Source organism: Berghia stephanieae, chromosome 4 (genome assembly GCF_034508935.2).
Source record: "Berghia stephanieae isolate SIO BIC M18660-M18661 chromosome 4, UCSD_Bste_1.3, whole genome shotgun sequence".
NCBI lineage: Eukaryota > Metazoa > Mollusca > Gastropoda > Nudibranchia > Aeolidiidae > Berghia > Berghia stephanieae.
Genome location: NC_088363.1, coordinates 46,700,927 through 46,713,183, shown reverse-complemented (window position 1 = coordinate 46,713,183; position 12,257 = coordinate 46,700,927). Strand labels below are relative to the sequence as shown.

The window sequence follows — 12,257 nt, the reverse complement described above, 5'->3', positions numbered from 1 at the left end:
TGTATGCACTGTATGCTGATTGAAGAACTGAAGGCTCATACTAAAAGATAATAGTTAAAACGGCATCGATGTCAATAGCTTGACAAGCATATCAAGAACAGGTCACAGAGGAACCATCAATTTTCAGCATCTTAAGCACCCCGGCTTAATACCGTTTTTAGACGAATTTTGAAATTGTGATGAGTGTAGAAAAATAGAAAAATCTGAAATATAATCTAGAAGATTAAAGACAAGTCAATGACTACATGTTAGAGGAATTTTACATATCCCTCCGCGTCTAAGTGTTGACGTCTTACTCAATAATTTCAATATTCCAGAGCCAATTCTCTGGGAAATATTTCCTAGTTCTCTCAGCAGGTTTCATGTCTCCTCGTTTTTCATTGGCATTTCCTTGGTTTGAGCTATCTGGGACGGATTCTGGTATTCCAGCTCCTTGTGTAGGAATTGCTCCATCTTCAAGGTAATCTAATACCATAGAAAATCATTATGATGTTGATTCTAATGACCGAGGAATGATAGTATATGCAAATATATAAATATATATACATATATATATATACACACACATTTTTAGCACTCCTATTCCTATAAAACTAAACAAATACATGAATACGACTTCATCTTCTTCTTCTCTTTTTCAGTCGCCAATAGCAACATTTTGGTGACGAGCAGTGCGTTTTGAGGAATGCTGTCACCAATATTTTAAACTTTTCTACTGTTTGCGCCGATACAATCTCATCTGACAAAAAGTTACAGTGCCTTATGGTTTTGGGAAAAGAAATATTTTTGCCTAGACATTTGTCTTGTGCGTGTTTGTTCCGTATACACTTGTACCCCTCGGTGATATAGCCTAGGACATATAAAAAACACGAAACTCATGCGTTGAGAACATGAATAATAGAATATGGTGTAAAATGGTGCTACGTTGCTGTGACTGATTAGCACAAATTGTCGATAACTATTTGCCCTAATATCTGTGGTTTTACCCTATTGATTTGAATGTTTGGGTAAGAGTTCTTTGGTGACATGCTCAATTAAAAATCAGTAAAATTTGCCAATCATGAGAGAAAATTGGTTAGTGTAAAATGTATGAAGAGTGAAAAAGAATCTTTTCAAATGGCGATAAGTAAGCAAAATTTGAAATGCTTTAATATATTATGCAGGGAGAAAATATCCCTGACTACGAGCTATATTCGTGTATCCCTCCACTTTTTCAGGGCGTTGGTGTCTTACTTAACGATTCCAACAATATTCCAAAGCCAATTTTCGGGGAAAAATCTCCTTGTCTTTTCAGCTGGTTTCAGGCTGTCTCCACCCTGATTGACACTTCCACCCCCTTTCTCGGCAGAGCCATCATCTGTTCCCGAGCCAGTTAATGGAGCTTTATAGTCATCTGAGGTTATGGAAGGCCATGGTGGATAATCAAATGTGAAGGTAAGAAAGATCAGAATGATGCCAACTTACGTGGTATGTGCACGAATACCTCCCTCCCTTCCCACTTCCAGACATGATAATAATCGCAAATGGAAAACATGGGTATAATATATTCAGGTTACCATTAATACTCAAAATGTGCAATTGACTTGTAGTGAAATAAAATTGTCAATAAAAACGAGTTTTTGAAAAAAAGAGTTGAAACTCATAAATTTCTCTGTGAGTATGAAATGTTGTGTAAATGTTGTGAAAACACAACACAATTAAACTTCTTCCTCTTTTCCTTCATAAAACGCTCAGATTCTCATGTAAATGATAACGCCAAAACCAGCACTCAACAGAGGAAGCTTAAACATCAGTGAAGAATTGTGTAGCCTGTCTCTTAATTGGCAGCTCAGAAGTAGAATACTGTCTTACTTGGCCACTGTAAATATGGTATGACATTATAGTGTACATTTATCTCTCCTCACAAAGTATAGAATGATATTATTTTTTGGAGAATATACGCTTAGGCCTCCATTGAAAGTGTACTTCACTGGGAGGCGGCGAGGACGGGAGTCTGAAAATTTTAACATAGCATCTCTTTAGAAAAAAAAATGCCTCCTTCAAGTGGGTAATACACGTAGTCAGTATGCTGACGTCTCAAAGACATTATGGGATCAATCAACAACAAAATCTTTACTGCGAACCAATCAATCACAGCAATTTTAAAGCTAGCAATCTGATTGGTTAAGAAAATAAATACGAAAGTAAAATGAAACGCTTTGGTCGAGCATGAACGGAACGCTTCTTGAGTATACTGTTGCTTCAGACGTTTTGACAGTATATACAGTGCCATTCTAAATGGGTGTTGGTGTTATATTTTTCACACAATATTGTTATTTTGGTGGCGATAGTTTTTCACGGAAAATATAAAATTCAATACTTCCGTAAGCTACCAAAACACATTATTATATTATGGGAACAGCACAAAAAAAAAATTAAAAAACGTTTCGGCTCTTGGATTTCGGCAGAAAATAACATCTAGGAAGTCTCAGGTTAGAGACATTTTGACAAATTGGAGACCATTTTAGTCGATCGATATATTAATATAAAGTGTACAATTTCTTAGATAAAGTAGAAATATGTGTTTTGATAGCGCACGCTTTACATATTATTATCATTATTATGATTATGATTATTATTATTATTTTATTATTATATATTATTTTTATTATTATTATTATTATTATTATTATTATTATTATTATTATTATTATTATTATTATTAATTTTATAATAATAATACTAATAATAATAATAATAATAATAATAATAATAATAATAATAATAATAAAGTGCTCGGGTTGACCTACTCCACTAGCAAAATGATCGTTGACCAGAGCCAGTTTTCTGGGAAGTATTTTCGAACTTGGGAATCACTGGGTGGCACGTCATATCTATCCGCCAGATTATTCGATTCTACAGACGGTGGGCGTGCTGATAAAACACCAACTTTGATATGACAGAAATAAATCAACAACCAAAGTTAAATTCTTATCCTTCTATACCAGCACCACACTACCACTACTACTACTACTACTACTACTATTACTACTACTACTACTACTACTACTACTACTACTACTACTACTACTACTACTGCTGCTGCTGCTGCTGTTGCTCTCCTCCTTTTTTTCTTCTCCTCAATATAATCTTTTGTTTTTATCAAAGTATATTCATCGTTAAAACCACATGCAGAGACACTACCACTACCATCACCGCTTCCATCATCATTCATCATCATCATGATCCTCATCATCATCATCATCATCATCATCATCATCATCATCATCATCATCATATCATCATCATCATCATCATCAGCGGCATCGTTATAAGCGCAAAAAATATCCCTCTATCAAAGAGACGTTTATTTCACTATAATTCATAGCATCTATAATTATTTCAAAACTTATTAGAATTTATCCACGCTTTGTGAGACATCCGTTGGGCATCATCCATTCAATTAAAAATAACATTATCATTAAGCGGATGATTTTATTTTTCTGACTTAAAAATTTATTATACGGGCGCACCCGAAAAGACAAATTATTGAAAAGTCTGTATTAATTTTGAATGGGTTTACTTATCAAAAAAATTTCTCTGTTTCTCTCTCTTTCAAAATGATAACAATGAAACTATCTGATGTGGGAAAATCGGCTCGTTGCTTCATTTTTGTTTATTTGCTTATTTATTTTTTGTTTTGTTTTGTTTTTGTTTTTGTTTTTGTTTTTTGTTATTTTTGTTGTTTTTTTTAATTTTTATTTTGTTTTGCTTTTTGAGTGGCCGTCTTTATGAGACCCACCTCTCTAGGTCTGTCAGTGGTAAATGAAAAAGAAAGAAAAGCTTTTTTGTAATATTAATAGCTCATGAAGTAATATTTATATCTATTCGTAATCACCCTGATGTGTGATTGGGTTGTCTCTTATATAATCGGTATGGTATTCTTGATATATAACAATATATTATTTTTAAATCTACACAATAAAAACAAATATTGTAACCATCACCAATCCATCCATCCATCTATCTACCTATTTATCGATCTATCTATCCATCTCCCCAAACCCATACCGCAGTACTCTGAGAAAAAAAAACACCGATTAAAAGATTTTGGCCAGAAAAGTCGTACTTCAAATATCGATGGATTAAAATGACCCTCGGCTTGTCTAATAAAAAAAACTCTCAAACCTGAGACTTAAATGAAGATATCAATGAAGTCTCAGGTCTGACCGTTTATGACAAGATTTGGGTCATTTTGATCGATTAATGTTTGAAGAATGATTTTTCTGACAATTTTTTTATTTTATTTGTGGGATGTTTTTTTTTAAATTCAGAGTACGGCAGCATAACAAGCAATAAATAAATAATATATAATAATTCTGCGAGGATGAATAAATAAAAATGCAAACAACAAAATGGCATGCATAAATGGGCAATGGGAGTTTTATATAAAAGCGTGTGTGTGTTGAAAGTTGTGTGATGGCTTGGAGTTTTATATGGAAAATCGTGTGTGTGTGTGTGTGTGTGTGTGTGTGTGTGTGTGTGTGTGTTGAAAGTTGTGTGATGCCTTGGAGTTTTATATAGAGAATCTCGTGTATGTGTGTTGAAAGTTGTGAAAGAGATATTTTTCTCCCTTCCATTCTTGATATATTGTTGTTCTCTTATTATATTGGTAACACGACGGGTAATTGATTGAAGTAAATTAAACGACATTTAAAATTATGTAAACATAAAGAAAATGATTGAAATGGTTGAAATTATAAATGTGAAATAAAGCAAAGGATAAAACAAACTTGAGATATCAAATTTAAATAATATGAATAAGACAAATGAATTCATTACTGTGGAAAGAAATTCTAATTCAATTAAACTTTTGAAAATAATCAAAAGGTTTTTAAAATGAATAAAAACTGTGAGATATTAACTTTTTCTCATTTATCTATGAGAGACAAAACTAAAGATTAGGGAATTTAATGAAAGGAAAATCAATAAAAAATAGTATGTCTTATCTAATTAAAGTAACTAAGCAAACATTTCATTCTAAAAGTTCAAAGTAATTGGAAATAGGTTACATTATTGATTAAAGAACTACGTATAGCAACGATAAACGCCAAATTATCTTTAAAGTGGCTTTTTGGGGTTGCTCGTGGCAAACTTTGACTTTGAAAAATGGCCAAGCAACATAGAGCGTGTCCATTCACCGAAATCTCAACACTGTCTCTGTGTAAGACAATTTTCACGTACCACACACAACCTGCTCGATTCAGGTGGCAGTGAATGCATGGAAATGGATATTTGGCTCATGAAGAAGTCCGAAAGTTGCCTTTAACCAGTCCATTGCCTTACTCTGGAAAAACACATATTTAGAAATTAGACAAGAAAACTCGAACCTCAAATATCGATCAATCCAATTGACCCTCATCTTGGCAAAAACTCTCAAACATGGGACGCGCGAAGTCTTTAATAAAGTCCCAGGTTTGAGAGTTTTTTGTCGAGATGAGGGTCATTTAAATCGATCAATCTTTGAAGGATGAGTTTTCCGGCCAAATGTTTAAATACGTGTCAATCCAGAGTACGACCGTTAATTGGTTAATTCAGAAAAAAACAAAGTGTGGAGCGGGCACTTGTATCAATGATGATGAGTAAAATAGGGTATGGAGAAGTGCCAGATAAAAACAGAGAATAAAAAGTCACGGGATCACTATCAAACTCAGGATCCAGTTGACACGACAACCTCCGCCTGGCCGAGAGAGAAAGAGGACAGCAATCGGTCGGATAACCGACTGAGCTATCCAGACCTTTGGTGTTTATTCTGTTTATATCTGGCACTCTCCATACCCTAATTTTTTTCTCATCATCATAATTGGTTAATTGTATGACATGTACATTTAGGTTGCATTGGACTACTGCAAAAGGGGGGTGGGAGTAAAATGTCTAGTTGATCATTGCGGTCCGCAAAGCCAACAGAGCTCCTCGAAATAAACTATAGATATTTCTTTTTTCTTATTTGATATATCAAAATGGAATCAGGAAAGAATGATAATTAATTGGAATACTTACAGTCCTCATCTTGATATCGGCTGTAGACAAGGCCGTCTGTCATCACCTCAACGCCTGCGTTCTGTGTGAAGAAAGAATGGAGAGTGAGGAGATACAGACTGATTATATTAGGGTAAAAAAAAATAGTGATTAGAAAAAAGAATTGAGCTTTTATATAACGCACTATCCACTAAACGTGATCAAAGCGCTTTACAAGGGCCAACAACATTTAACATGTAGGACGGGACATGACGCCTGTTAGGCGATATTACATTTTTTTTTCGGACAGAGACAACGCTGTTGACGGGCAGGTACTCGTTTTACAGCTTGAGCACGGTGAGAAAATGTGAGTAAAAAGCCTTCTCCAAGGACTCAACATATGAGCCGAACCCAGGACCTTCCGATCCGAAAGCGAGTGCCATACCACAAGACCACAGACATAGCCGCACAACATTAACAAGTTAACTGCCGTGCTCTGGAAAACGTCGTATTACTTTTAAAATTTGAACAGAAAATTCGTCCTTCAAATATCGATCGATTTAAATGACACTCATCCTTGTTAAAAGTCTCAAACTTCGGAGCTCGCGAGCTCTCGGGAAAAGGAGGAAAAGAAGAAGAAGAAGAAAAGAAAGAAGAAGAAAGAAGAAAAGAAAAGAAGAAGAAGAAGAAGAAGAAGAAGAAGAAGAAGAAGAAGAAGAAGAAAAAGAAGAAGAAGAAGAGAAAGAAGAAGAAGAAAGAAGAGAAAAAGAGAAAGAAAGAAGAAGAAGAGAAGAAGAAGAAGAAGAAGAAGAAGAAGAAGAAGAAGAAGAAGAGAAGAAGAAGAGAAAGAAGAAGAAGAAGAAGAAGAAGAAGAAGAAGAAGAAGAAGAGAAGAAGAAGAAGAAAGAAGAAGAAGAAGAAGAAGAAGAAGAAGAAGAAGAAGAAGAAGAAGAAGAAGAAAGAAGAAGAAAGAAGAAGAAGAAGAAGAAGAAGAAGAAGAAGAAGAAGAAGAAGAAGAAGAAGAAGAAGAAGAAGAGAAGAAGAAGAAAAGAAGAAGAAAAAAAAGAAGAAGAAGAAAAGAAGAAGAAGAAGAAGAAGAAGAAGAAGAAGAAGAAGAAGAAAGAAGAAGAGAGAAGAAGAAGAAGAAGAAGAAGAAGAAGAAGAAGAAGAAGAAGAAGAAGAAAGAAGAAGAAGAAGAAGAAGAAAGAAGAAAGAAGAAGAAGAAGAAGAAGAAGAAGAAAGAAGAAAAGAAGAAGAAGAAGAAGAAGAAGAAGAAGAAGAAGAAGAAGAAGAAGAAGAAGAAGAAGAAAAGAAGAAGAAGAAGAAGAAGACATGAGAACTGTAAGGAAGATAACATTTTAGGAAAAAGACAGCTGTGACGGGCAGGTACGTACAGTGAGCACGGGAGAAAATGAGAGTAAAAAGCTTCTCAAGGACTCAACAATGGAAGCGAACAGGAGAAGAAAGAGAAGTAGCCATAACAAAAAGACACAGAATAGCGACAAATTAACAAGAATGAAGACTTGGAAAAGTGAACTAAAGAACAGAAAAGTTAAAATAGATCGATTTAAAGACACTATGAAAAGAAGATCGAGAGCTGCAAAAGTCAGAGGAGGAGGAACAGAAGAAGAAGAAGAAGAAGAAGAAGAAGAAGAAGAAGAAGAAGAAGAAGAAGAAGAAGAAGAAGAAGAAGAAGAAGAAGAAGAAGAAGGTGGGCTAGAATAAAGAGCTGAGGAGGAGAAGGGAAAAGGAGAGGAAGATAATAATGAGGAGAAAGAGAAGCAGATTGATGAGGAGGAGAATGTACAGAAGGAGAGGGGGAGGAGGGGGGGGGGGGCCGAGAAGGGATAGGAGGAGGCAGGTGGAGAAGGTAGAAGAATACTTACCTCAAAGACAGCCTTAGCGTCGTTTCCACCAAAATATGAAGGCCATCCGCAGATAAACATGTATCGCCAATCACCGTAGTTTCCATAGTCATAGGACGCCAACTCTTCTCGTACCTGTAAGAAAAAAAATAGCAGATACATTAAGCATGTTATATAAAGAGCTATTGGGGGAATTTTGTTGATATCTGTTTGTGCGGCTATGTGGTCTTGTATGACACTCGCTTTCGGATCGGAAGATCCTGGGTTCGAGCCTCGCTCGGCGCATAGTTGAGTCCTTGGAAAAGACTCTTTACTCACATTCTCTTACTGTAGTCAGGTGTAAAATTAGTATCTGGCCGTTAACAGCATGTTCTCTGTCTGAAAAAAAAACTGCATTATCGCCTTACAGGCGTCATGTCTCGGTCTTAATGTTACGTGCTGTTGTTAGTCAGGGACCCTTTGTAAAGCGATTTGAGCACGTTAATTAAAATATTTCATCAATATATGTAAACAAAATGTTTGATTTAATTATTTTTGATGAGAACTCATTTTCCATAAAAATTGACCTTTTGACTAAAATTGTCAATATCTCCGTTCAAAGCTTTCCACCATGCATATATATATATATATATATATATATATATATATATATATATATATATATATATATATATATATATAAACATACTCACATTGTGATAAATATGGTGAAGAACTTGCATACAACAAGAAATGCATGAAAACGAATAACTAGGCAGACAACAGACATTTACAAACACATGTACAATCACACACAGACATACAATAAGACAGCCATCAACGTGCGATCAGGCTTACAATAACATGGGGTGATATCACTTCTAAACTTAACAATTTGACACCCTGATCACCAAGTTAGACATTGCCACTGGCAAATATGTTTACAGATGAACTGGCATAGACAGACAGATATGTCGTATTATATTTTGTGTGATGTCGTTGCCAAAAGTTCAATAGTTTGACATTTTATTTTGTCAACGCCATTCAGAGAGGCACACAAATGCAATTCAGACAGACATCTTGACAATTCTGTCGACAACATTCAGAGAGGCACACATGCAATACAGACAGACATCTTGACAATTCTGTCGACAACATTCAGAGAGGCACACATGCAATACAGACAGACTTTGACAATTCTATCAACGCCATTCAGAGAGACACACATGCAATGCAGACAGACATCTTGACAGTTCTGTCGACAACATTCAAAGAGACACTCAGACAATACAGATGACGTTTTGACAATTCAGAGAGAAACAGACAATATGGACATAAATCTTTAAAATTTTGTCAAGGATAGTAACACACGCGCCCACGCAGGCGTGCACACACACACACACACACACACACACACATACACACACACACACTCATGTCAACAACCAATATAGATAGTATGCAGATGACGTCAATAAGGCCTTTGTTATTGTTTTTTCCATCCGCGTTTGTGAGTTGTTCTCACTAAACTGTATTAACCAGACTATAAAAGTTCATGGTTACACAGAGTTTGTGTTTTGGTCCGTTATACTTCCGGATGGCAATGTTGTGAACTCCTTGGCCAAGCGCATTCTATCTATAAGCAGGCAGAAAGTGATACATACATGCATACAAACAGACGGGCATACCATGTCTTGAGTGATATCATCGCCATATTTCAGTAACTTTGACACCCTTGTCAACAACCAACAGAGACAGAGAAACAGACAGACAGACCAACATACCATGTCTTGAGTGATATCATCGCCATATTTCAGTAACTTTGACACCTTTGTCAACAACCAACAAAGACAGAGAAACAGAAAGACAGACAGACAGACAGACAGACAGACCAACATACCATGTCTTGAGTGATATCATTGCCAGATTTCAGCAACTTGACACTTTTGTCAACAACCAACAGAAAAACCACAGAGTCCTTCTCTCCCTTCACAACAAGATTCACTGCCTCTCCTGGCTTCACCTTCTCCTTTGTGAACTCGGCTTTCACCTGAAATAAACAACAATTGTAATTCATGGATTTTATTTATACATACAACACTACACAATATATATATTATATATATAATATATATATATATATTATTTATATATATATATATATATATATAATATATATAATGATACTGAACAAACTGAAGACGTGGACGAAAGCCACAAACATATGTTTTAGCCACATATAAGTGAGTGATACAATTATATAATTTTATATATATTATATATATATATACATATCACTCAAACCAATCACCTCATTATGAGGTGAGTGAGCTGTTACAAATAAAAACTAGAACATATACATATTTACGCAATATCCACTAAAAGTGCTCAAAGCGCTTACAAGGGATACCCAGTCAACAGCAACGTTAAACAAGTAGGACGGTACATGACGATATTCCAATTTTAGTATTTGGATCACATTTTGGGGCATTTAGGCTTAAAATAATTCTGTGCGCCATGTGGTATTGTGGTGTGACACTCGCCTTCGGATCGGTAGGTCCTGGGATCGAGTCCTACTCTGAGTAGCACATTGTTGAGTCCTTGGAAAATGCTATTTTATTCTCTAACAGTCTCTCACCATACTAAGGTGTAAAATGGGTACCTTGCCGTTAACAGCGTTGTCTCGGTCGGAAAAAAATTGCAATATTGCCCAATAGGCGTCATGTCTTGTCCTCCATGTTGAATGTTGTAAAGCGGCATTGGTACGTTTAGTGGATATTGTACTATATTAGAAAAGCTCAAGTTTTCTTTTTATTTATTTGAATTTTGAGCATATAAGATATAAACCGTTTTAAGTCGGCGTGGAGTGTATATTACAAGTTTTTCGGTAGAATGTTGGAGGGGGGGGGGTCCGATAGCACAGTTGGTAGGGCACTCGCTTCACAAGCAAAGGGACCGAGATCGATCCCGGATGCAGTCGAGATTTTTTTTTCTGACCCCCCCCCCCCTGTCCACCCATCAGTAATTGGGTAGCTGGGTCTATTATATATGGCGGAAGTACTTTGCGATAGACTAGCGTCCTGTCCAAAGGGTAGCAAGAAATTGCAATTTTCCGTTTCACGCTATAGAACTCGTGATAAACTCCATGGTTACTTATTTTTAGAAATTCATTGGTCTATGGCAATACCCAATGTAAATTTCCAGAAGTGGATAAGACAATTATATCTTATCTTAATTCCTCACAATCTAAAGGGGTGGATCACACCTATGCCATCCTTGACTCCTAAACGGCTTTTAACTTTTGGTTTATTATATTGGAACCCGTTTAGAGTCAACACTCTTATGCCAACTTCTGTTTAAAGTCAACATCTCTTTTGGTTCGTTATCTAAGTTTGTTCCATTGATATTTGATAAAGAGGTGTTGGCTTTATCGGGATCCACTGTATACAGAAAAGACAGAGCAGATGGCAAAGGGGTTTTCAGAGACACAATTGGCGTTACTTGCAACAAACCTGATAGTTTATTATGATGATGTTGGTGGTGATTATGATTGTGGTGATGATGAAGATGATGATGATGTTGATGTTGAGATTGATATTGATATTGATATTGATGACGACGATGATGCTGATGATGATAATGATGATGATGATGATGATGATGATGATGATGATGATGATGACGACGACGACGACGACGACGAGGAGTGAGAAGGAGGGGAATGACATCATTATAAAAGATCTGTCAGGTGTACCCATCACTTACTGCATTATCAAATAAGCCATCAACACTGACAGAGAGGGCGTCCACCACAAATTCCCCGTCATCCCTTACATAGAACGCTACGATACTCATACTGGGAGACATGGAGGCTGTGGCCTCAAACTGGAAGGCCATATTGTTGGATGGACCGTTGATTTGTTTGGACGCGACCAGCAGTCCCTTGGAGAAAACCTGTGGAAGCGGAGAAGGGAACATATGTCACGCTACGAGAACCGGGATCAAAATGAGCAAAACAGTTATATAGAGTAATTCTACAGTTTCATTACGCTTTTACGTGTCGTGACGCTTTATTTATTGTCCCAGCAAACCATATGGAACAAAAGTAAAATTTCATACAGTACCAGTACAAGATCGATCATCATTATGTATTATCATTGTTATCATTATTATTATTATTATTATTATTATTATTATTATTATTATTATTATTATTATTATTATTATTATTAATTTTGTTGTTGTTGTTCTTCTTCTTCTTCTTCTTCTTCTTCTTCTTTATTATTATTATTATTATTATTATTATTATTATTATTATTATTATTATTATTATTATTATTATTATTATTATTATTATTATTATATATTATTATATTATTATTATTATTATTATTATTATTATTATTATTATTATTAT

The 12,257-nt window shown here is 35.4% G+C and overlaps 1 protein-coding gene across 6 annotated transcripts in view; it reads right to left on the bottom strand.

Annotated features, from left to right (window-relative positions):
- The window catches only part of LOC144970696 (CD109 antigen-like), a 91,727-nt gene that overhangs the window by 43,342 nt on the left and 36,128 nt on the right, over window positions 1-12,257 (bottom strand). For 4 of the 6 annotated variants that reach the window (XM_078910598.1, XM_078910597.1, XM_078910602.1 and 1 more), the window contains 4 exons: window positions 11,606-11,794; window positions 9,741-9,890; window positions 7,883-7,996; window positions 6,040-6,100 (listed from right to left, as the gene is read on the bottom strand). In XM_078910598.1, coding sequence (XP_078766724.1) covers window positions 6,040-6,100; window positions 7,883-7,996; window positions 9,741-9,890; window positions 11,606-11,794 — 514 coding nt within the window. Of the gene's footprint in view, window positions 1-296; window positions 466-1,233; window positions 1,394-6,039; window positions 6,101-7,882; window positions 7,997-9,740; window positions 9,891-11,605; window positions 11,795-12,257 lie in introns of all 6 variants that reach the window. The other 2 variants (XM_078910600.1, XM_078910599.1) reach the window with 2 other exon arrangements.